Genomic DNA, 24,569 nt, shown 5'->3' with positions numbered 1-24,569 from the left:
GACATCCAAGACTGGGTCAGAAGAGGCACTGTGGCTTCCTCCTTGCTCTCTCTCCTGGCTCACTCACTCTGAGGGAAGCTGCTATGTCATGAAGACACTTGGGCAGTTCTATGGTTAGGTCCACGTGGCGAGGAACTGAAGTCTCCTGCCAACAGCCATGTGAGTGAGGCTTCCTGGAAGTGGATCCTCCAACCCCAATCAAGCCTTCAGGTGACTGCAGCACCAGCTGACATATCTTGACTGCAACTTAATGAAAGACCCTGAGACAAGGATGCCCCAGCTTAGCCTTTCTAGAATTCTTGACCCACAGAAATTGGGAGATAATGTTTGTTGTCTTAAGCTGCTAAATTTGGTGGTAATATATCACATGATGGAGTTCCGGGGTGATGCAAATGGTTAACAAGCTTGGCTGCTAACTGAAAGGCTGGTGGTTCGAGTCCACCCAGAGGCACTTTGGAAAAAGGTCTGGCGATCTACTTCTGAAAAATCAGCTATTGAACATCCTATGGAATGCAGTTCTACTCTGGTACACATGGGGTCGCCATGAGTGGGAATCGACTTCGTGGCAACTGGTTGGTTGGTTATGTCACATGACAATAGATAATTAATATACTCTCTTTCTGGCCTTGTGGTTCAAGGTCTGTTTTTCTCCAAGGAAAGGGGCCCCAGTCCCAGGTCTGGTCTATCTTGACACCGTAGAGGCCATCGCAGGGCCCCAAGGCCATGGCACAAACCACAGACACTTGGCCCATCTGCCCATGTGCTCACAGGCTGTTTATTTATCCAAGAGTAAGGAGGAAAAAGAAAGGATAAAGAGAAATACACACCCCAAGGTGGTGGAGCTGAAGGAAAAAAATGAACAGAAAGGCTCCTCCTCTTTCTCTTGCCACTGACCCCAGGGGACCCCAGCTTCAGAGGGGCCCCTGGGGATGGCTTAGTGGCCTCTGGGAGGCCTGGCAGCTATTGGCTGGGGTCAGGATCCCCACGGGGCAGGTCCCAGACTCGGAATGGCTTCTGCATACAAAAATATCTCTCTGCAAAAGGCACTGTTGGGGAGGGGGCAGCAGGGAGGCTACCCTGTCACAGGTTAGAGGGCAGGGGCCACTGTGTCCTGGGTCGGGATCCTGGTCCCTGAGACCATCCCAGCCTCCCTCCGGGGCTGGTTCTCTGCGACTCTTATTCCTCTCCTTTCCCTCAGCTCAGTGGTGAGCAGGCAGTCAGTGGAGGGCCAGGTCAGGCCACGTGATGGACGTCCCTCTTCAAGGCTGGTGCATCTGCTGACCTCTAGGCCAAGAGCCCCAGGCGGGTGACTTTGGCCGAGAGGAAGGAGTGGATGATGAAGACCATGGTTTTGGGGCACGAGTGCAGGTCCAGCTGCTGCAGAGTGGAAGGAGAGAAGGTCAGGGACCCTGTCCAGCCTGGTATCCAGGATGGCACAGCCTCCCACCCCAGGGCATGGAGGCTACCCTCCACTCACGATCTCGCCCTCAGCGCCCCCAAAGTCCAGGAAAAGGAGACTGGCACCATCGTCCGAGGACATCTGCAGCTTCTCAAAGGGCTGCCGGAGCAGCACAGCTCGGGCCGCACCTGGTTCAGCTGCCCACAGTGTGAAGCCCTTGTCAATGTGCACAGAAAGGCTACAGGGACGGCCGTTCCACGTGCAAGCTGCAGAGAGGGTGCATGCACACAGGCACCAGTTGGCACCTCAGAGACCCCCAAGTCCCACCTCCAACCGCCGACTGGCAGCTCCACGAAGTAGGGGCTTGAATAACACCAGGGATGGGAGGCTCACTGTCTATTATGACATCTGCACGCCCACCTGGCATAGAGTCACTCCCATCCTGAAATATCAAAAGAAGGCCCTTAGAGAACCCACACCCCACTTCAGTCCCACTTTCAGCAGCACCTCAAAGTGGAAAGAAGGAGCTGAAAAATCTGCCATGGACAGGGAATCTATTCCCTATAATGGTATCAGCAGAGCCACTAAGCATGGCCTGTAAAATTGCCAGGTTTAGCAAATAAAAACTCAAGATGCCCAGTTAAATTTAAATTTCAGATAAACTATAGATAATTTAGAAATATTTATACTAAAAAAGTTTTGACTGTTTATCTGAAATTCAAATTTAACTAGGTGTCCTGTATTTTATCTAGTAACATTACCCCAAGGGCCATTTCTAACAGCCTCACCAGTAGAATCACAAAGCCAGGACTAGGAAAATCCCAGGGAAAAGAGGCACCAAAAAACAGGAACTTCAGTGACCACCCCAATCCCACTTTCCTTCCCCACTCCTGAAGTGCCCTAAAGAAGGAAACTTGAATGCTTCTAAGGATGAGAGGCTCATTACTGAAGAGGCACCCCCAGATCCACCCAGCCTACCTGTAGATACCTCCTGTACACCCTCAGCAGCCCGGTGACAGCCATCCACCAGCTGGCGGGTCCAGGCAGCCAGATCCTGTGGTGACTCCACGCTGAACAGGTGAGTGTCCACACCATGGCGTGTGCCCGTGCGCAGGACAAAAGACAGCTCTGCATCATAAGGCACCGAGCCCTTGGAGGGGCCTGAATGCACCAGCCTGGGGGTAGGAGGCAGAGGGCTAAATGTGGGGCCTCAGGAAGGCGGGAGACAGCTCTGGACAAAGTGGGGGGTGGTGACCTGGGGAAAGGCCCCATGAACCCTTTACCTCCTAAAGGGGACAGGGCTTCCAGCAGGTACTGATTGATTCAGCAGAGACCTCGCTACCGGCATCTCCTGCCACCCTCCCCCTCGCTCCCTCTGCTGGGTCGCACTGGGGTCCCAGAACACACCAAGAACATTCCTGCCTCTGCACCTTTGCACATGCTCACTCCCTCACTTTCTTCAGATCTTTGCTCAAATGTCATCTCCTCTGAGAAGCCTTCCCTAACCTTCTTGTCTAAAATAGCACCCCTGTCACTCACTAGCCTCATTTTTCATCATGGCACCAGAAATTATACTTTTTATTTATTTCTTTCAGATGGTTTTTGACTGTCTTTTTCACTAGAACGTCAGCTAAGATAGAAACTTTTGTCTGTTTTATTCACCACTGCATCCCCAGTAACTAAAGCAATGCTTTGGCACATAGCAGGTACTCAATAAACACTGTAGCCTGAGTTAATGAGTCACTTGATTAGGTAGTCAATCCAGCAGGTTTGGTATATTTGAGGCCCAAAGCCCAGCCTGGTGGGAGACACACACGTGACAAAGGCCCCACACCTGTAGCTTGACACCCATTTGCTGTGTGGTCTTGGGCAGCTGACTGCCCATCTTTGGGCAGCAGGCTTCAGAGTTCTGGTCCTTAGTTAACGATCTTTGTTCCTCATTCCACACACTCTCCTTCCTGTAGCCTCAGTTCCCCCTTGGAGCTGCTGCTGACACTCCATCCCATTTTCCAGCCCTGTGCTGCAGACCCTTGAGTCCCCAAGTTTCCTATCTAAGCCCCTAACCATTCCCCACACACTCTGGACTCAACTCAGCATCTTGCTCCAGCCTCCTCTCTTTGCACCCCCTCCCTGAACAGTCCCAGTGCCCACCCAGGCACAAGCTCCAAACCTCCCGTTCATCTCTTTATCCCGATGTCTCCCTCACCCTCTTCATCTGGCAAGCAGTAAATCCTGTTAATTTTACCACCCATGTGTTTTCCAAAGCAAATGCACCTTTCTTTCCCATCTGCTACCTCCAGCCACCCACACCCACTGCCCCATTTGCATACACTGCTGCAGCAGCCTCCCAGCTTCCATCCTGCCCCCTCCAGCACATTCTCCACATGGCAGGCAACCACAGGAAGGTTCTTCTAAAACACAACAGGAGTCACCTCATTCCCCTGCTTAAACTCTTCAATTCTTCACCACAACTCTTAAGATAAAGGTAACATTCCTTAAACAGGTAATCGAGGCCCTGCAAGATCAGGTCCCTGCTATCTCCCTGACTCACTTCTCTCCATTTCCTGCAAGGATTCTACATATTGGTTATACCACACTCATAGCTCCATGAACATGCTACAGCCCTTCATGCCTCAGTGCCTTTGCACATGTTGTTCTCTCCACCTGATATCCTCTTCTACCCTTTCTTAAGTAGCAAACTTCTACTCATCCATCAAGTCCAGCTCAAATGTCACCTCCTCCCTGAAGCCTTCCCCAACTAGGCCAGGCAGTTAAGTGGATCCTACAAGCCTACACTGTAATGGCTGTCTCTGGGTCTCTCTCCCTCACCAGACTGGGTGCTCCCTGAGGGCAGAGACTCCTGGGGTTGGTGTTACCATGCAACACAAAGTTGTGCAGACAGTAGGTATCAGTGAATGAATGATTAGCAGGACTTCACGTCCTTCTACTCCAAGCTCTCATTTTACAGATAAGGAAAACAAGGCCCAGACAGGGTAGGGACTTGACCCAGGTCACCTGAGGAGTAACTGAGGGGCAGAACATGGCTGGAGTTCTTAGCTTCTGAAGTACATCTGGAGCATCCCCCCACCCCCACCCCAAGCTCTGGGTAAGACCCCCACCCTGCCTGTGGATACCTGGTGGTGATAAGTGGAGCAGTACGGGCTGGCCGGCTCAGGGCCTCACGGGTCTGGGGGAGACTGGAGTAGAGAAGCAGCTCTTTGTCAGTCAGCAGGGCCAGGGTTGGTGCTGTGCTCCCACTGGGCAGCTGCAGGGGGGCAAGATGGCAGTGAGAGGGGGCGGGGACAGGAGAGGTCAGAGGGCCAGGGAAGGGAAGAAAGGGAGAGATAAGTCCCAGACCCAGCAGGCACCTGTTCAGTCAGCCAACCAATCTGCTTGATGTCCTGGCTCCCAGCTGTGCTGGTGGCTGCCAGCAGTGCCTGCAGCTCATCCTTGACCCAGGGCATCAGAGCGTTGACTTGGGCTTGGATGGCAGCTGCCCATGACCTCGCACTAGCCTCATCCTTGGCTCTCAGGAAGACAGTGTCTTGGCCATCAGCAGAACATATCTCCAGATACCTGCAGGCACAAATGTGGTGGAGTGGAGGGCCTGTCCACTGAGCTACAGCTGCCCAACCCAGAAATCTAGCCCAAGAAACTCTACCCCACCCCAAACCACAGAGGATGTCCACGAGAGAATCAGGAGCTACAGTCATCACTGGGACTCCAGCCACAGTTGATGAAGCCTCATCAGGTCTAGGGACAAGACACACACACACACACACACGCACGCACGCACGCACGCACACACGCACGCACGCACGCACGCATATACACACAAGTACACAGAGATATGCGACATGTGTGATACGGGCCAAAATTATTTCTGTGTGAGGAGTCATAACCTTGCCCTTTTCTCCTGGTTTCTAAAGAGAAAAAATTCTCCAGCTGGGCCAGCTGTCAGGTTCTCCTTGTTGCACAGAACCAAAGTACTGTACTAATTGGGGAAAGAAATAGAAAACAAAAACTAAAGTAGTTTGAGAGGCCAAGTTGATCTACATAACAAAGAGGTGGGGGAGTGAAGCAAGGAGAAGGCAGGAAGACAAGCAAGTGTGGGGGAAGAGTTTCAGGGAATTACCAAGAGGAGTAGTGACAGGGAGAGATGCTTTTCAAAATGTTTTATGGGCATTAAGCGTTCACTCCCCTTGTAAGAGATAAGATGTGACAGAGGATGATCACACAACACCCATTTCAATCTCTTCATTTTTACCTGTCTCTAGTACAGAACCGGAAATCCTGGTGGCATAGTGGTTGAGAGCTATGACTGCTAACCAAAAGGTCAGCAGTTCGAATCCACCAGCCACTCCTTGGAAGCCCTATGGGGCAGCTCTACCCTGTCCTTTAGGGTTGCTACGAATCAGAATCGAGTCGATGGCAACGGGTTTTTTAGTTTTGGACTACAGAACCAGAAAGCAAAATATTTTAATTCCCAGCCTCCCCTGCAGCTAGAGCTGACCATGTGAACCAGTTCTGACCAATGAGATCTAGAGAGAAGTCCTTTCCCAGTGGAGAGGGAGTCCTTTCCCGAAAGAAAGGTAGATCTTTCCCAGTATGGTAGTTAGTCTCCAAAGATGGCCTCTGTTAAATCCATCCCTCCCCGTATGTCACTTCTCTCCTCAAGAGGTGGAACCTATCTCTCCTCACCTTGAATCTGGATTGGCCTTGTGAATTGCTTTGACAAACAGAATGTGGCAGAAGTGACGTTCTGGGATTTCCAAGCCACTATTTAAGAAGTCCTGAAAGACCAATCACTAGAATAGGATATCATATTTGGTAAAGCAGAGGGTCAGCAAAAACAAGGGAAACCCTCAGTGAGATGGACTAACACAATAGCCACAACAACAGATTCAAATAGACCAACAATCATGCAACCGGCACAGGACCAAGCAACGTTTCATTCCTTATGCAAAAGGTTGTCATGAGTCAGAGCCAACTCAATGGCAACTAAGAAAAACAATAACATATAAGAACTCTACACACGAAGCACAGCCTCTTATTAACCTGAGACCAGAAGAACTAGATGGTGCCTGGATACCACTATCAACTGTTCTAATCAGGGACACAATAGAAGGTTCCGGATAGAGTGGGAGAAAAATATAGAACAAAACTCAATTCCTAAAAAAAGGCCAGACCTACTGGACCAATAGAGACTGGAACAACCCCTGAGACTGTGGCCCTCAGAAAACCTTTGAACTTGGAATTGAAGCTATTTCTGCAGGTCACCTTCCAGCCAAATAACAGATTGGCTTATAAAGCTAACAGTATCACTCATTAGTAATGTGTTCTCTTAAACAATTAACTGTATGAGACCAAACAGTCAAAATTTACCAAAAGCAAAGACAAGAAGGCAAGGAGGGGAAGGGAAGCTAAATCAATGGAAACAGAACAAACAGAATGGAAACAATGAGAATGCTGACACATTGTAAAAATTGTAATCAATGGCATGGAACAACTTGTATAAAAATTGTTAAAGGGGGAACGTAATTTGCTGTGTAAACTTTCACCTAAAACATAATGAAAATTATTAAAAAAAAAAAAAAGAAAGTGATAAACTTTGGAACACTAAAAAAAAAAGGGTCTAGCTACCCTGAGATCACCATGCTTTGAGGAAGCACAAGCTAGCCCCATGGAAAGAGGAATGGTCAGCCAGTCCCTCGCTGTTCGCACCATCCCAGCTGAGATGCCTGACAGGTGAGTGAAGCAGCCACCTTGGACTTCCAGCCCCAGCAGACACCACATAGAACAGAACTGGCCAGCTGAGCCAGCCAGAATGCAGAACTGAGAAATAAGTTATTTTCTAAGACACTAAGTTTTAGAATGGTTTGTTATACAGCAATAGATAATCAAAATACTCGGAGAAAAATCCCTTTGCCTTTGGTGTCTATCTGTCTGGAATACGATACACTGCTTGGAAGTACAGTCACCATCCAGTCTCCATGAAGAAAAAAATCCACATAAAGATAGCAGAGGAGGAAGCTGGAAGCCTGGTTCTTTGATGGTATCCTTGAGTACCTGTAACAGCCTGTATAGATGACCCCTGGACTTCTTTTTAAACATGTAGAAAAATAAAACTTTCATTTATTTATGCCATTGCTCGTTAGGGTTTCTGATACTTGCAGCCCAATGCAATTCTAACACTGAATAAAAGTTTGAAATACTTTTCATTATATTTTGGCTGCCAGACTGTGTCCCTTTGACTGGGATATTGTGCTGACAGCAGGCCGCACAGAACATCAGTTATATTCAGGTTACACATGTAGTCACAAACAGTCTGCATATGTTCAAGCACACGTGCATATATGCATGTGCACATACACATACAAATATTAACATATAAATACCTGTGCACACAATCTATATTCATACACATACAAATGCTCACACACATAAACAGTGCGTTTACATGCCATCTATATGTTCATACACACAGAAATACATGTACACACATGCTTCAGCTAATATCTGGAATCAAGTTAGCAACCATGTTTAACCTAAGGTTCTATGAGTTTCAGGAAGGACTAATACCCACCTCACCATCTCCCAACACAAATGGTCCCTTCAGTATAGCAACTGTACGTGACCTGTGAATCACTAGTTCATGCCTCATGGGGGCAGACTGGGGTGGGGCATCAAACAGGGCCAGGAGATTTGAATGCTGGACATTAACCAACCCTCCCAACCAATGTTGGGCACTTGCCTGGCACTGAACCTAGGCTGGAACTGGGACCCACCAGACAAGCCTTTTATGCGCACACCGTATAAACACCACCCCCAACACAGCATAGCCTACTTGACCAACATATATTCCATTCAACCACCACCATTACTTAGGCACCCTGCAGCTTCTAAAGCAGAGAGGGCCACGTGGAACAGGGCAGGTTTCACTTCTTCCTAGTTGCGTGACCTTGGGCAGTTTACTTCTTCTCACTGAGCCTATGTCCTCATCTATAAACTGGGGGTGAAATAATGGAATAATGGGAGGTTCTCATAAGTTTGCTGTGAGAATTAAATGCAATTGTGCAGGAAAGCACTCAACACCCAGTTATTGTTGTTAGTTGCCACTGAGTCGATTCTGACTCATGGCGACCCAATGTATGCAGAGTAGAACTGCTCCACAGGATTTTCAAGTCTATGACCTTTCAGAAGCATATTGCCAGGCCTGTCTTCCGAGGCACCTCTCGGTGGGTTTGAACCGCCAGTCAAGCACTTAACTGTTTGTGCCACCCAGGGACTCCTCAATAAATCTTAGCTGGTATCAACCTTATTACGAATGAATTGTTAAAGGCTGCTCAGATGTGAGGAATGGTAACTTCATGGCCCTGATACAAATGTTACCAGACATCTCAGAACCTCAGTCACAGTCAGAAGAGACTTTACAGAACCACTGAGTCCAACAACCTTATTTCACAATAGGGAATCTAAAGTTTAATGAGGAAAAGGGACTAATCCAAGGAGAATTGGGACTGGATGGAACCCAGGGCTTCTTACCAGACCAAGGTTTCCCTTAGATGTGAACTTCCCAGTAGAAGAAGAGATAAGCAGACCAGGTTATCATTCCCGTAACTGCAATCATGCAACAAACATTTCTTATGTGCCTATGTTCTGGCACTGCGCTGGTCATTTGCAATACAGGGGCATCTTTCCTTTGGCCCCACCACCTATCCTGGGCATCCGTGTGTCTGAATTGCTCCCCTGAGGATATCAGCCTTACCTGGGCTCTGGATCGTTGGGGGTGCACCTCTTCGAGACATATGCCATTTTCAAAGACACATGTTTGGCATCACTGAGGTCCCGGAGTGGGGGGCCAGGGGAGGAAGGCTGCCGCTGAAGGGGTGAGGCAGGAGGCGAGTCCCAGCTGACCGAGGTCCCACCAGCAGAGTTCTTGAAATACGGTGAGACCTCCTTCATGTACTTGACTGCTCAGGGGAGAGGTCAGCAGTTACCACTGTAACATGAAGTCCCATGCAGCACACATCACAATTGCCACTAATTCATTAAGAGTTTATGTCTAATGTCACAATCTTCCTCCAGGCTAAAATCTCTGACAGGACAGGGTGGTAGAAAACACCAAATGCCTGCCATCATCCATTCTCTCACTTTTCTCCTGATTTATAGATACTCAGTCACTGGAAGAAAGACTGCGTTTCCCAGACTCCTTTGCAGTTGGGTGTGGCCATGTGACTAAGTTCTAATCAAGCAAGCGGAAGTCTTGTTTGAGCCTTCTTCCTCTTTCCCTCTCCTCCAGTCTTTAGAAGTTGCAGGGAGAGGACCTGGTCCTAAAGCAATAGCCACTTTTGACCACAGGGTTGGGGTCCACACACTGATGATGAAGCAGCAGAAAGATGGACTCGGGTCTTTGATGATAGCATGAGCCCCTAAATTAGACTACCCCCGAGCCACCCTGCCTCAAGACTTCCTGTTCTGGAAGATAACATATTTTCAATATTTAAGCCTTCTTAAATTGGGTTTCTGTTACTTACACCCAAAAGCATCCTAATACCACACCTTGTGCAGTACAAGGGGCACCACCTATTAAGATCCTAAATGCACGTGAACCCTTTGACCCAACAATATCCCTTCCAGAAGCCATGCTTCAGATAAATGAAGACAGCTCCCCAGTGGTGCAAGAGATACATCTTCCTACTAAAACTGGCATACCCAGTCCCTGCTCTGGTTCCCCAGCACCTTTCACTTGACTTCAAGGCCCTCCGGTACTTGGGCCCTGCCCACCTCTCTGGCTTCACTTCCCACCATACTCTAGTCCAATCATACTGACCTACTCAGAGCTCTCAGAAGCTGTATGAGCTTCCAAATCCTTATATGTTTGAAAATGCTGTTCCCTCTGCATGGGATATCCTTGGTATATAGTTTGGAGTCAGGCACTCTTGGATTTGAGCTCCAGCTCCAGCACTTTCTAGCTATGTGACCATGAACAAGGTAATTCACCTCTCTGGGCCTCAGTCTGCTAGCTGATAAAACAATAACAGTACCTAGCTCAAAGAGATGTTAGGACTAAATGAGATGATGTGGCACACAGTAGGAACTTAAGGAATATGAATTTCTGACCTATCAGCCTCCCCTGCCCACATTTCTTAGAACTCAGCTGTGATTGTGGTGTCCAATGCTGTCTCCCCCACGAAACCGGAGGGCAGAAACTGGACTTGATTCGAACTCAGAGTTGGTGCTCAGTGACTGAGAAACGAACGTCAGGGAAAGACAGTATCATTCAGCAAGAAGAAGAAGGGGCCACAGCCTAGGAGACCCTGGCTCAGCTCAGACATTGCTGCCTCTAGGAAGCCTTCCCTGATGGTCAGGCTGGATCCATCACCTCTACAGTCCCCTGGGTCCCACTTCCCTGTAATTGTGTATATCTGGGTCTGTGTGCCCCACGAGACAAGGAGCACTGTGAGGGCAGGGACCTTGTCCGACTCATCTCTGTCTTCCCAGAATCCAGCGGGGGCCTTGTATGCTACATGCTCAACAAATGAACACTGGTCAACTTTGAAGTCAGAAAAACTGCCGGAGCCCATGCTCACTTGGGCTGTCCCAGTGCTGGGCCCTCCTTCTTTCCCACAGGAACATGCTATAAATGGACAAGACACCAGCTGGTGCCTGAAACAGGGCTTGGATTTCACAAACCAAGCAGTCCGTTCCAGAGTGGGGGTGGAGGTCTTAGGGGTCCCAGAGTCTGGCCATAAATAGCCAGCTCTGAGGCTTCTTCCCCTCTCTGATTTTTGCCTGAGTCACCCACCAGGCAGGGTGGGGCTGCCCAACGGCTGTGGTCTGAGAGCTGAGGGCATGACTGTGGCCTTGGGGCCAACATTTCTGAGACTCCAAGGACAGGCCCAGCTGGTATCCACACCCTCCCCAGCCAAGCCCCTGGCCAGGAGCCTGGTAAAGCAGTGACACACGGGCCCTCCCTCCTTAAAGAAGCTGAGACAGACAAACATAGGACACCCTACCCCTTCTAGGGGCCCCGGCACCCAGGGACTGCCAGCTCTGCCAAAGAGGGAAGCCAGACCTGGCCCTGGCCGCAAGAAGCCCGGAATAGATTCCACTAGAAACACAAGGAACAGAGACAGGGCAGGACCATTCACCCGGCCCAGTGCAAATGGGGGGGGGACATATGCATGGCAGAGAGAAGGGGACACCTCTGATTTGGCTCAACACAGTAGCCAGTACTTATCCCAATGCTCAATAAATGTTTGTGAATGAATGTCCTGGCCATGAGTCTTGGCTGAAGGAAGCCTGTCCTCTGAGCTCAGGCTGTTCCTTGTCTGTTCAGTGGGTGGTCACTTACTTACCTCTGCCTGAAATTACACGATCTATATCCATTTGGTTACTGGTCAATGGCCTTGGGCAGGGGTCTGTTGTGCACTATGGTACCCGCACCATCTAGAATAAACCCATTGCCATCGAGTCGATTCCAACTCATAGCGACCCTATAGGACAGAGTAGAACTGCCCCATAGGGTTTCCAAGGAGCGGCTGGTGGATTTGAACTGCCGACCTTTTTGTTCGCAACCACAGCTCTTAACCACTGTGCCACCAGGGCTCCACCATCTAGAATAGTCCCTGACATATACCAAAAAACCTGTTGCCATTGAGTTGATTCTGACTCATCATGACCCTGAAAGGGTTTCCAAGGAGCACCCGGTGGATTCAAATTGCTGACCTTTTGATTAGCAGCCATAGCTCTTAACCACTATGCCACCAGACTGACATATACCAGGGATAAGCAAATGAAAAAACTTTAAATAACTGAACATTGGGGGCTTGGGGCTTCTCAGCTTAGAGAGCATTGAATGTGGGCTCTGGAGTGAGGCAGGCTTGGGTTTAACTGCTTTGCTGTGTGACCTTGGACAAGTGACTTGACCTCTGTGAGCCTCTATTTCCTCATCTTTAAAATGGGAGTAAAAGTATACCTACCTCACAGTGTTTTGAAAGATTCAATACATCTAAAGCACTTTGCTGTGTCTGGTACAGTAGTATTCAATAAATACTAGTGTGGTTATTATCCCTCTGCTGTTCTTAGCATGACGAAGGAGAGGATGGGCACAGGATGTGGTGGCAGACAGACAAGGATTTGAGTCCAGGCCATGTCACTTGCTACTTGGCCTGGGCAAGTCCCAAGGTCTCTCTGAGCCTCAGTTTCCTCGCCTATATAATAGGCACTGATACGCCACCTCCTTGGAAAGCATTGTGAAGATTCAAGCTCAGGCTGCCCGCCTGCTCATCCAGGATGGTGTGGAGAGAGGGTTTGGGATTCCAACAGGTTCTGGAACGGATGACCTTTAAGGTCCCGCTGGTCTAGCAAGGCTGGACTATAAATAGCTCCTGGCCCCTGGCAGGTCCTGCAGCAGGGCTGGCCAGCAGGGCCTGGCCGGCCACACTTTGGAGGATAAAATCTCACCTTACCACACCCTTGCGCAGTACAGGGTGCACCACCTATTAAGATTCTAAAGGCACGTGAATCCTTTGATCCAACAATATCCCTTCCAGAAACCGTAATTCAGATAAATGTGCACACGTCCACAGAGGGGTCAAGCACGATTGTCTAGGAACGCAAACAACTTCAATGTCCCTAAGCTGTGGTTAGCTGCCATCAAGCTGGCCCCCAACACGTGGTGACCTCATGCAGAATGGAAGGAAGGATTGCCCTGTCCTGCACCATACCCTTGATCAGTTGTGGATCAAACCATTATGATCCATAGGGTTCTCACTGGCTAATTTTCAGAAGTAGATCACCAGGCCTTTCTTCTTAGTCTGTCTTAGTCTGGAAGCTCCACTGAAACCTGTTCAGTGTCATAGCAACACCCAAGCCTTCACTGACAGAAAGGTGGTGGCTACACATTAGGTGTGTTGGCCAGCAGTCAAACCCAGGTCTCCCATACGGAAGGCGAGAATTCCAGCACTGAACCACCAATGCCTCACTGTCCTTGAGTAACCCGTTGCTGTAGAGTCAATTCCAACTCACAGCAACCCTACAGAACACAGCAGAACTACCCCATGGGGTTTCTAAGGTTGTAATCCTTAAGGAAGCAGACTGCCACATCTTCCTCCCATGGAGCAGCTGGTGGGTTCGAGCAGCTGACCTTTCAGTTAGCAGCTGGGCACTTAATCACTGTGCCACCAGGGCTCCTCACTCTTGAGTAGGCGCCAATAAATATAAGATGCCAGCTCCCTGACTGGCAGAGACCACTCAGTCTTGTTCATGGCTGTGACCCTGGTGACAAGATCAATTCCTGGCACACAGCAAATGCTCAATACATGCTTGATAAATAAATGAATGAATCCCAATAATGATGTATTATTCAACCGTTAAAAAGAATGGGGTAGAGCTACCTCTACTGAGTTGGAAAGATGCCCTCAACTTTATTAAGTGATAAAAGCAAATACTGAAATTTTCTGGAAGAAAAATGTGAGAATATATTAACAGGGATTCTACGAGAAGATAACGGCTTTACACTGTTTTTTTTTTTTTATTGTAATTTAGATGAAAGTTTACAGAACAAACTAGCTTCTCATTAAACAGTTGGTACACCTATTGTTTTATGACGTTGGTTAACAACCCCACGACATGTCAACATTCTCCCTTCTCAACCTTGGGTTCCCTATTACCAGCTTTCCTGTCCCCTCCTGCCTCCTAGTCCTTGCCCCTGGGCTGGTGTGCCCCATTAGTCTCAACAGGCCTGTCTAATCTTTGGCTGAAGGGTAAGCCTCGGGAGTGACTTCATTACTAAGCTAAAAGGGTGTCCGGGGGCCATACTCTCGGGGTTTCTCCAGTCTCTGTCAGGCCAGTAAGTCTGGTCTTTTTTTTAATTAGAATTTTGTTCTACATTTTTTTCCAGCTCTGTCTGGGACCCTCTATTGTGATCCCTGTCAGAGCAGTCAGTGGTTGTAGCCGGGCACCATCCAGTTGGACTGGACTCAGTCTGGTGGAGACCATGGTAGATGAGGTCCATTAGTCCTCTGGACTAATCTTTCCCTTATATCTTTAGTTTTCTTCATTCTTCCTTGCTTCCGAAGGGGTGAAACCAGTGGAGTATCTTAGAGGGCTGCTCACAGGCTTTTAAAACCCAGACACTACTCACCAAAGTAGAATGTAGAACATTTTCTTTATAAACTATGTTATGCCAGTTGAGCTAGATGTTCCCCCAAGACCATGGTTCCCACAGCCCTCAGCCCAGCAATTCAGTCCCTCAGGGAGTTTGGATGTGTCTATGGGGCTTCCATGACCTTGCCTTGTACAAGTTGTCTTTTTTTTTTTTTTAATGAGTATATATTACCTTTTAAATTTTTTAAAAATCTAGTTTATTTTTCAAAACTATACCACCACTTACCAAACTGTCCAAACCAGGATTCAGAGATAAAGCCCCTGTCAACTCAGAAAGCCTGAGACTCAGAGTTATAGGATCTTAGTAACAGGAGAGAGAAGCATTTATGGAGTGCCTACTATATACCAAGCATCAAGCTCAACTCTCACAAGCACTCCCTCACCTAATCTCACCAATTCAATGAGACACATCAATATACCTATTTAATAGGTGAATAAACTGATTCTCAGAGGGGTGAAATGACTTGCAGTGCAATATAAATATTTAAAGACAAGGGTTTTGGTATCTGACAGATCTGAGCTCAAATCCCATCTCTGTGTGACTTAAGCAAGTGATTTGACCTCTCTGAGTTGCAGTTTTCTCATCTGCACAACGGGATAAATAATGTATCCAATTCACAGGGTGCTTTTGAGGATTCAGTGAGATAACATACGGAAGGCAGTTGGCACAGTGCCTGGCATATTGTTGGAACACAAAATCAGTACACTGCCCTTGCTATTATTATCAGTATCATCAGTATCATTGTTATTTCCGTGACCACCAGCAGCAGCCAGAGTCACACAGCTAACCAAGGCCAAAGCCTGCCTCCAGAGCCCTGCGGGCATTTTAATCAAGGTCCAGGGAACAGGCCAGGCTAGACTAAGCCAAGTTTTGTCTGTGGGGAGTCACATGGTCCAGAGCCGTATGTGCGCAGCCAAATAAATGTTTCCTTGAGAACAGTGGTTCAAACAACAGGTCTTTGCAGCCATGGAAGAGCCAGGATGGGGGTTCCATTCATGTCTCTGTTCCTGGGACAGGAGTCATGCAGGCACCTCTGGGGCCTGGCTTCACTTGGCTAAACTGAACAGGTGGGCCCAGATTAGCTGCATCCACTAATGACAGCCCACTTCCCCCCCCCCTTTTTTTATTGTGCATTAAAAGAAGGTTTACAGAATAGTTTCTCATTAAACAGTCAGCACACATATTGTTCTATGACATTGGTTAACAACCCACGACATGTCAACACTGTCCCTTCTCGACCTTGGGTTCCCTATAACCAGCTTTCCTGTCCCCTCCTGCCTTCTAGTCCTTGTCCCTGGACTGTTTTGCCCTATTAGTCTCGTTTTGTTTTATGGGGCAATGACAGCCCACTTTTGACACTGGTGATGCATCGAGCCCAATTGCAAGCAGGACACCTGGCAGCATCCATCACCCAGGGGAGGAGCCGGGAGGGGGCTGGGCCCGGGCCTCAGAGTTCTGAGGACTCATAACAGACTCAAAATCTTAGGAGTCTGTCAAGCCCAGCTTGTGCTTTGGTCCCCATCTTAAAATTTAGGAACTTCAACTGCAATTGACAAGGTTAAAGGTAAAGCAGAAAGGGTTCGAGATGTACCCTAGTCATCATTCCCCAAACACTCGCCAAAAGCTAATGTGTGCTGGGCTCAGTGACAGCCCTGGGGACTCAAAGACAAACTACACATGGTCCCCACCCTCAACGCACTTTCAGTTTACTGGAGAAGATGATGATGATGATGATGATGATGGTGATGACTACAAGGCTGACATTTATTGAGTGCTTGCCATGTTGAAGATACACTATGTACTTCACGTGCATTATCTCATCCTTATAAAGGGCAAATAAAATAAATAATAGCGGCCATTTGTTAAGTACACTGGTCTTCGCACTTTACATTCATTATTCTTTAATCTTGCAAACACCAAGAGAGGCAGGTTTTATCCAAGACTGAGGTTGTAGTGGTCTGCAACCACAGAGCTCAGTTCAAATTCTGACTCTGCCAATTTATTAGTTGTATGGCTTGAAGGAAATTACTTATCCTCAAGAAGCCTTAGTTTCCTTGTCCATAAAATGGGGATTATAGCAATTTCTATTAGTCTCTGCTGCCTTTTGGAGCCCTGATTGCACTGTGGTTAAGAGCTCAGCTGCTAACCAAAAGGTCAGCAGTTCGAATTCACCAGCCGCTCCTTGGAAACTCTATGGGGCAGTTCTACTCTGTCCTGTAGAGTCGCTATGAGTCAGAATCGACTTGATGGCAACAGGATGCTGCCTTTTACTGTGCGTATTTATGTACATGCTATTCTATGCCTCTGTCTTTTAAAGCCTTTTCTTCGTGTAGTATGTACCTTTTCCACTTTGTATAAGGCACTAAAATTGACTTTATTTTTCCTGTCCCTTGACATTATTTTTTTAATGCATCAAGGTATACTGTTGTCACAGGCTTGCTGGCCACACTAGCATTGGAGATAAGGAGATCATTTTCTTCATGGCTGTCCCTCACTCCTTCCCCAGGTCGGGTCTCCAAGGGCCCAGGCTGGCCCTGGCTCCAGGTCTACCCACACAATGGGCTTCTCTAAGCAGCAGACAGAGGCGTGATGCCTGACAGCTTGGGCCCAGACTCTGGCCACAGACACATCCCTATGGCTGCGAACAGGCTCAGGACATTTGTGTAAACTCCCGATGTAGTAGAAGACAGCTCCAGGTGGCAGGCTGGGGTTGCTGAGGCCCAGGTGAGTCTTTGACTTAGGCCAGAGAAGTGGGGCTCTGGCTGGCACCCAGAGTTTGCTGATGACACATGTTCTTCAGAACTTTCCCAGGGGGCTCTGTACCCACTGAGCCCCAGGCCCTGGGAAAGATGCCCAGCTGCCCTGCCAAGTCCACATCCAAAGGACAAGCCACCCTTCCATGGCCCCTGGGAGGTGGCCTCAGGAGTGGGATGGGCAAGGGGAGATTCTGAACAATGTGGCCAGTGATTTGGTCCCGGGAGGTGGCGGCGGGGGGGTTGGGGGGGTGGAACCCTGGCCCAGAGACTCTATCAGGAGCCCTGGCTCCAGGTTGGGGCAGCTGCCAGGCGCTGACCTTTTGCACAAATTCCCCAAAGTCTCAAAGACCAGCCACAAATCAACATCCCTCCTCCACCGCCCATCCTCCAGGCTCTTCAGATCTCCCCTGAAATTCAGAGATTCTTAACTCCAGTTCCCTACCCCCATCTCCTTTATTGCCCTGGGTGGAAACACCTCCTTTCACAAGTCTGCAGGCTCAGGAGAGCAGCTCAAAAGACACTTCCAACTAAGAAAAGTCCAGGAAAACCCAGCAAGAAGGCTACAACCTCCAGGCCCTACTCTTATCCATGCCAACTGAGGTCAGACCACCAATCATCGCGCTATTGTTCAGGCCACCCGCCCCCTTGCTGCCACTGCTCCATTCACTTTTGATTTCCTCCAAACCAGGCTGATGCTGCTAAAGCTCAAATCTGACCAGGCTCCACCCCTGCTGAAAATCCTTTAATGGCTCCCTTTTTCTCTCCAGAGAAAGTCCAAACTCCTTTAGCCTGGCATTCAAAGCCCTGCAGGATTTGTCAGTCTGAATAGCCTCCTCTTTCCCCAGTCCTTTCCTCATGCCCTAGGCTCATATCATGCTGAATTCCTTCCCAGGCAATTCCTCTGGTAAGTCAGGTCATTTCACCCCTCTGCCTAGAATGCCCTTCCTCCACCCCATACCCACATCTGCTTATTGTTCATGAATAAGTGCCAGCATCGCGTCCTCCAGAAAGTCTTTCCCGACCACCCAGATAGAAGTGACCACTGCCTCCTCTGATCCATGGACAGACTCTTATGTCAGCAACTGTGACACTGGTGATCTGTTGGGTTTGTTCACCTATCTCCACCAATAGGTTGAGAGTCCCCTTGAAACCATCGAGTACAGCAGAATAAAGGGAGGGGGAGATAAGAAGTAGAGAATCTGAATACCCTATTAAAGACATTGAAATTGCAGTTTAAAGTCTTCCTACAAAGGTGGCTTCCCTGGAGAATGCTACCAAACATTTAAGGATGAAATAATACCAATTGTATATAAATGACAAGGGAAAGCAGGAGAGTTACTAACACTGACTGAGTGCCAACTAGGTGCCAAATCCTATGCTAGGTAAGAGATGGGCCAGGTCAATCTGAAGTCCTGGGGCAGGGTTTACCAAGGAAAGATCTTGCCCTGTGAAAAGCTTCAAAGAACATAAGAGCTGGAGACCCTCAGTTCTGGGATGATACACATGTTACTTCTCTTCCCTGCTGCATCTGGGGTACATTACCAATCAATTCCAGCTCCTTTCTGCAGAGCCCAGACAACTCCTCCCAATCCTTCTAAATATGGAATTCCCAGTAGAAAGCAGTGGAGCTGACGCTCAAAATGAAAGCTATTGGCCATCTCTGATCTAGCCTTACTCTAACTGAAGGGAAACTGAGAAGGCAAGGGTCTTACCCAAAGCCAAAGAGAGATTCATCACAGAACAGACAGGCTTTTAGGAACTGATATCTTTTTTTTTTTTTTAAGTTTGTATGGAAGAGACAGTATTTATATGTTGTCTCCCCCACCAGATAGTGAGCTCCTTCAGGAGAGGGCCTGAGTCTGGTTTAGCTTCTGATCCCAATGCTCTCCACACCAGGCATGTAGTAAGTGTCTGTAAATGTTTCTTGCTTAGTGACGGAGGGAGGGAGTGTACGCGTTAAAGGGAAGCCTTGAATATTAGTTCCTAAAGCCAAGAGATGTGTCAAGGGTCTGATACTCAGAGATGTTACCTTCATAGGATGATGTGCCCTTCGAGAACCCATATAAAACATTCTCAACATGAAGATGGGGGAAGGGGTTTGAGGGGGACCTCAATGTGGATTAGAAATGTGTCTACAGTAGAAATTTTACCATTTATAAACTAAACTTTCAAACAGCAAAAACTAAAAAAGCTTTTCAAATCAATTAAAATATGAAATTTCAATGAATTTCAACCATTTCAAATTGCATTACTAGCTATAAATATCAAAGTAATCAGGCATCTGGGAGGAAAAAAAGCCTCTTATGTGCATATCAGGAGCTCTGGTGGCACAGTGGTTAAGTGCTCAGCTGCTAACCAAAAGGTCAGTGGTTTCAACCCACTAGCTGCTCCATGGGAGAAAGATGTGGCAGTCAGCTTCTGAAAAGATCATAGCCTTGGAAACCCGAAGGGGCAGTTCTACTCTGTCCTATAGGGCTGCTATGAGTCAGAATTGACTCGACGGCAACGGGTTTGGTTTCTCCTTTATACACGTCATTTATGTATGATCTTGTTATTAAACTTTGCTTTTAAAATATGATTGATATACTTAAATTTTTAGGAACCAACACTCTAGAGTCAGCCTTATTTTAAGTATAAACAAAAAATGCATTTCTAAAATTTAAATAGATGTACCTAGAGTACAAACATAAAATAAAACAAAACTGAGAGGAAACTGAGGTCTGGGGCATGAGTGCAGGTCCAGCTGCAGAGTGGGAGGAGAGAAGGGTCAGGGACCCCATCCAGCCTGGCCTCTAGGGTCACCCAGGGACCTGGAGCCTGTTTGCTTCTGTGGCCTCCTGGAGAGCCCTTTTGGGGAAACCAAGGCAACCTACCAGGATCTGTGCCTGGGACTCAGCTCAGCGGCTTTGCTGGCCACAGCATTCTCTATCAGCCCCGGCCACCTCCCTGTGCCTGTTCTGGGCCATGAGCCAAAGACACATTCCTCAGGCCCCCATGGGCTTCTGAAGCTGACAGGGTGAAGCGAAGAAAGGGCTAAGCAAAGGAGAAATCTCCTAAGACAGATAGCAAAAGGAGGATATGGGACAATCACAGCAGGAGGCCTAAAACAACCAATGGGGAAACTGAGGCCCAGAGAAGCCAAGTGTCTCACCCTGAGACAAGAGTCACATACTAAGGAGATAGTAAAGAAACTCATCAACCAAGGTTTCCCCCAAAACTCCTCTCTGATCCTCAATGGAAAGATTTGATGCCCTACTTCATAAGGCCAAGTCCTCTCCCAAAGGAGATTAGGTCTCTGGGTTTTGGGGGCCATGGGTGCTAGAAAAACCTGGAGTTGAGGCCCTCAAGGCCCCTCAGGAAAGAATCTTGGCTACCCCCTCCCTGGTCCTTGCCCCTCTCCTTCCCTGAGTCACTCACTGGGTGACAGATCCCGCGATATATCTTTTGTCCTATTCGTAACAGCCCAGCAAGACAGGAGTTATGTCCCCATTCTACACAGAAGGAAACTAAGGCTCAAGGAAATCAAGTGGCTTGTCCAAAGCCATAGAGCTAGTGAGAGGGAGAGAGAAAATGCAAAACCAGGTCTGTGTGGCTCTTGTGCTGGCTCTCCCGCCACTATCCTATGCTGTCTCCAGGCTGGTCCTCAAGTTGTGTTTCTGCTTTCAACCCTGCCTACCTCTCAGCACCCCCTGAGGCCTGGGGGAGGTAGGGAAGAAGTTAAACACCACCCACCCACCTCTTCAGGCCCTGGGGACTCCAATGCTTACCCTCCAGCACCACCTCCTTGCCTGTCTTCTTCAGGGCCTGAACCGCCTCATCGTGGGTGGCAGAGGACAGGTCTTCTCCATTTACAGACAGGATGGCATCCCCCACAAAGAGGGCCTCTGTTTGGTCAGCTGCCAGTCCCTTGAAGATCTTGGAAATGAGAATGGGCATCTTGTTCTCCCGGCCCCCTGCATAGGCACAGAAGAAGGAAGAAGCTGAGGCATACTCTCCAATGCTTGGGAGTCACATCAAGGCAAAAGTACTGACTGAAGGCCCCCCTCGGTGTCCAGCCCAAGGTTTGAAAAGGGGCGATAAGAGAGTAAAGAGAATCTCAAGAGTCTTAGAAGTTTGAGACGCTACTAATACTACATAGTAAGTTGTGTTCTAAATTCATAATGTCCACAGTTTGGTCGGGTCCCTGGTGGTGCAGAGGTTAACAGTTACGGCTGCTAACCAAAAGATCGACCGTTCAAATCCACCAGCCACTCCTTGGAAACCCTATGGAACAGTTCTACTCTGTCCTGTAGGGTCGCTATGAGTCAGGATCAACTCGATGGCAACAGGTTTGTTTTATGGCTTATAGTTTGGTCACTGGATCATTTGGTTAAAATCTTTGGGTGTTCACCATTGTTTAAGTAACTTATAAGGTACCTCAATAGCTTTTTCTTAAATATGTTGGATTTTAAGCCATTTTCCCACAATGAGGTTACCCATTGATACCACCCAAATCTATAATTAAGATAGAAGTCAGCTATTCCCATAGCCCCAAAAGACCTCTTTAGCTATCAGAAAGCGTTTTGATCCAGGACCCTGGTTGAAAACCAATGCCTCAGTATGGAGACATTTCAAAAGCCTATCTGAATTGCATCTCTGATGCAAAAGAAGCCAATACATTTTACTGAATTGCTTTACTGCTAAATTTTTAAATGCTCTTTTAAAATAAGAAGTAATAGTAACAGCTCACATTGGTTCAGAGTACCATGTGCCAGGCACTGTTCTAAAAAGCTTTAAATGTCATCTTATCACATCCTCACAACAGCCCTATCACACAATTTTCCTAATAATTGAGGTGTGGAGAGTAGCGCTTTGCTTAAGTTCACCCAGCTAGTAAGTGACAGAGTCAGGATTTGAACTCAGGTCTCCTGGCTCTAGAATCAACATTCTTAACCCTACAGTAGACTATATGCTGGGTCCTCAGATATCACACTCCTGGTCCACCCTCAGAGTTTTGAAGATGAGGAACTAGTGGCCCAAAGCAAAAAAGAACCAAACCTGTTGCAGTCAAGTCAATTTTGACTCACAGTGAACCTACAGGACAGAGTAGAACTGCCCCATAGGGTTTCCAAGGAGCGGCTGGTGGATTCGAACTGCTGACCTTTTGGTTAGCTGTTGAGCTCTTAACCACTGTGCCATCGGGGCTCTGGCCCAAAGAAAGGAGGTCCTTATTCCAATCACACAGGAAGTCGGTGGCGGAGCTGGGATTGAACACTTCTGCAACCTCCATACAAGCCTAAATTTACTCATGGAACTGCACAGAGATTGAGACCTAGGAGAGGAAGGGGTTTCTAATTATCTTTGCCCTCTCCCACCTGAAACTAGGGATTTTAGTCCAGTTTGAAGCTATGATCATTCCTGGATGCCGGTAGCTGGACTGGACCCTAGAAGGATGATCAGCATGTCAATAGGAGCCCAATCTCTATCCATAGGAATTGGATAGAGCTGGTACTTACCCAGAGCCTCCTAAAAGTACCCTCACACCCACCTGGAAGCATGGAAATAGCGAGTGATTGTGTGTAACCTTGGAAAGTTCCCGTTCCTCTCTGAATCTTGGTTTGTCCATCTGAGAAATGGAACTCTGTAGCAACTCTAAGTTCCTTCCTGCTCTGACACACTGATGTACAATTTCTGGATTGGCCCAGTTGCCCTATGCCATGCTGGGGTTTGGCGGCAAGACTAGTGTCTGCCCCCTGGCTTCCCCACTCCCTTCTTTTAGATATCCTTGGTGGGCTGCCTGAGGATTTGCCCTTCCACAGGGAAGAACCAACACCCCTAGGCACTCTCTAAGGGGAGCAGTAACCTGATAATTGAGGTTCAAATCTCAGCCACTCACTGTCTGTGTGACCCTGGGTAAATCGCTTCACCTTTCTGAGTCTGTTTCTTCACCTGCAAAATGGGGGTTATACTCCTTTCCTTTCATCACTATTGCCAGGAGGTAGTGGATCCTGAGCCTAGAGTACTGGGCACAGCACCTGGCACACAGTGGTGACATTCACCTCCATCCTCATACCCACACCCAGGCCAAAGGGTCTGGAGGCACCAGTGAACAGAGGGGACAGTACACATTTGGGTGATAAGGGGGCTGGGACCCTAAGAAGCAGACAGGCAGGAATGGTGAACAGAGCAGCTGGAGGTGTGCAGGGATTATTTTAAGCACTATGGTTAGTTGCTTTGGGAGTCTCTCCTGGCCTCCATTTTTCCCCTCATCTAACAGCAATAACTAACCAAGGGCTTACTATGTGCTGGCATGGTGAATACTTTAGATGCCTGGTCTCAAAGAAACATCACAACTCTATCATTATCCTCATCATATAGTTGAGAAAACTGAGGTCCAGAGATGGCAAGTGACTTGTCCAAGTTCACACTGCTAATCCTGGACTCAAGCAGAAATTGGTTGAGCTCTACAGAAGGCTGTCAGTATTGGGGGGCTGAGAGCTCACAGAGGAGAATCAGCTCTGGGTCTGCCACTCTCAATCCTGTGCAAGGTGGGGAGGGTCAGATCAGGAAGCTCAAGCCCAGATGTCGGGGCTCCCTGCGTAGGTGCACAACCTTCCTGGGTCCTCAGATTTCTAGGTCCATTCTGGCTCCTTGTCTGTAATTCAAGTTTGTACTTCCACCCGTGTCTGCCCTCCATCCCTCTCCTTCCCAGACCCCGTGCCCTGCCCCTCCTTGGTGGTGTCTCAGGGACTTCCCCCTCCCCGCCCCAGTAGTTCCCAGGCCTCAACGCCTTTCTCCACCCTCTGCTCTCCAGGGACCCCTCTTGTCCTTGGTGCCCATGCTAGTTGCCTTCCTCGGGGCCCTTTGCCTCCACACAAAACTCCCCACCCACATGTCCTTGGTGCGCCCCTAGCCCTCTCCAACACCCGACACCTCCGGCCCTGGATGCCTCCCTGCACTGTCAGGGACTCTAAGTCTCCGACCTTGGTTCCCCGCACGCCATCGGTTCCCTCTGTCCCTTCAGGCCCCCATTCTCTCAGACAAAAGGCCTCCAACTCCATGTCCTCGGTGCGCCGCCAGGTCCTGCGACCCCTGCGCCTCTGGTGGCCACACAGACACCACGACCCTGTGCCCTCTGTGCCACCGCGCCCACCTTTGATGCTGATACCCAGCCCGCCGGCGTCGGCCTTGCGCACCGTCACGCGGCGCCGCTGGAGCAGCAGCGCCTCGGGCAGTTGCGGGGGCGCTGCGCCCGGCTCGG

At 48.6% G+C, this 24,569-nt stretch overlaps 1 protein-coding gene across 1 annotated transcript; it reads right to left on the bottom strand.

Annotated features, from left to right (window-relative positions):
• Positions 1 to 741: 741 nt before the first annotated feature.
• Positions 742 to 24,563, bottom strand: SNTA1 (syntrophin alpha 1). The gene is made up of 8 exons (XM_004370438.1): positions 24,462 to 24,563; positions 21,097 to 21,282; positions 9,168 to 9,372; positions 4,768 to 4,975; positions 4,534 to 4,664; positions 2,378 to 2,574; positions 1,478 to 1,665; positions 742 to 1,377 (listed from the first exon to the last, which is right to left on the bottom strand). The coding sequence occupies exons 2-8, from the start codon at positions 21,263 to 21,265 to the stop codon at positions 1,285 to 1,287; spliced, it is 1,191 nt and encodes a 396-aa protein (XP_004370495.1). The 5' UTR covers positions 21,266 to 21,282; positions 24,462 to 24,563; the 3' UTR covers positions 742 to 1,284.
• Between the last annotated feature and the right edge of the window lie 6 nt (positions 24,564 to 24,569).

The sequence above is a fragment of the Trichechus manatus genome, unplaced genomic scaffold, assembly GCF_000243295.1.
Source record: "Trichechus manatus latirostris isolate Lorelei unplaced genomic scaffold, TriManLat1.0 scaffold00008, whole genome shotgun sequence".
In the NCBI taxonomy this organism is placed as follows: Eukaryota; Metazoa; Chordata; class Mammalia; order Sirenia; family Trichechidae; genus Trichechus; species Trichechus manatus.
Note: the sequence above shows the minus strand (reverse complement) of the source record. Positions and strands in the feature narration are given on the sequence as shown.

Coding starts and splice junctions, on each gene's coding strand:
- SNTA1 (XM_004370438.1), bottom strand. CDS start 21,265: ATGCCCATTCTCATTTCCAAGATCTTCAAGGGACTGGCAGCTGACCAA. Junction 4,665..4,767: donor TTGGTTGGCTGACTGAACAG/GTGCCTGCTGGG, acceptor GCCCCCCTGCAG/CTGCCCAGTGGGAGCACAGC. Junction 2,575..4,533: donor GCTCCACTTATCACCACCAG/GTATCCACAGGC, acceptor TCCTACCCCCAG/GCTGGTGCATTCAGGCCCCT.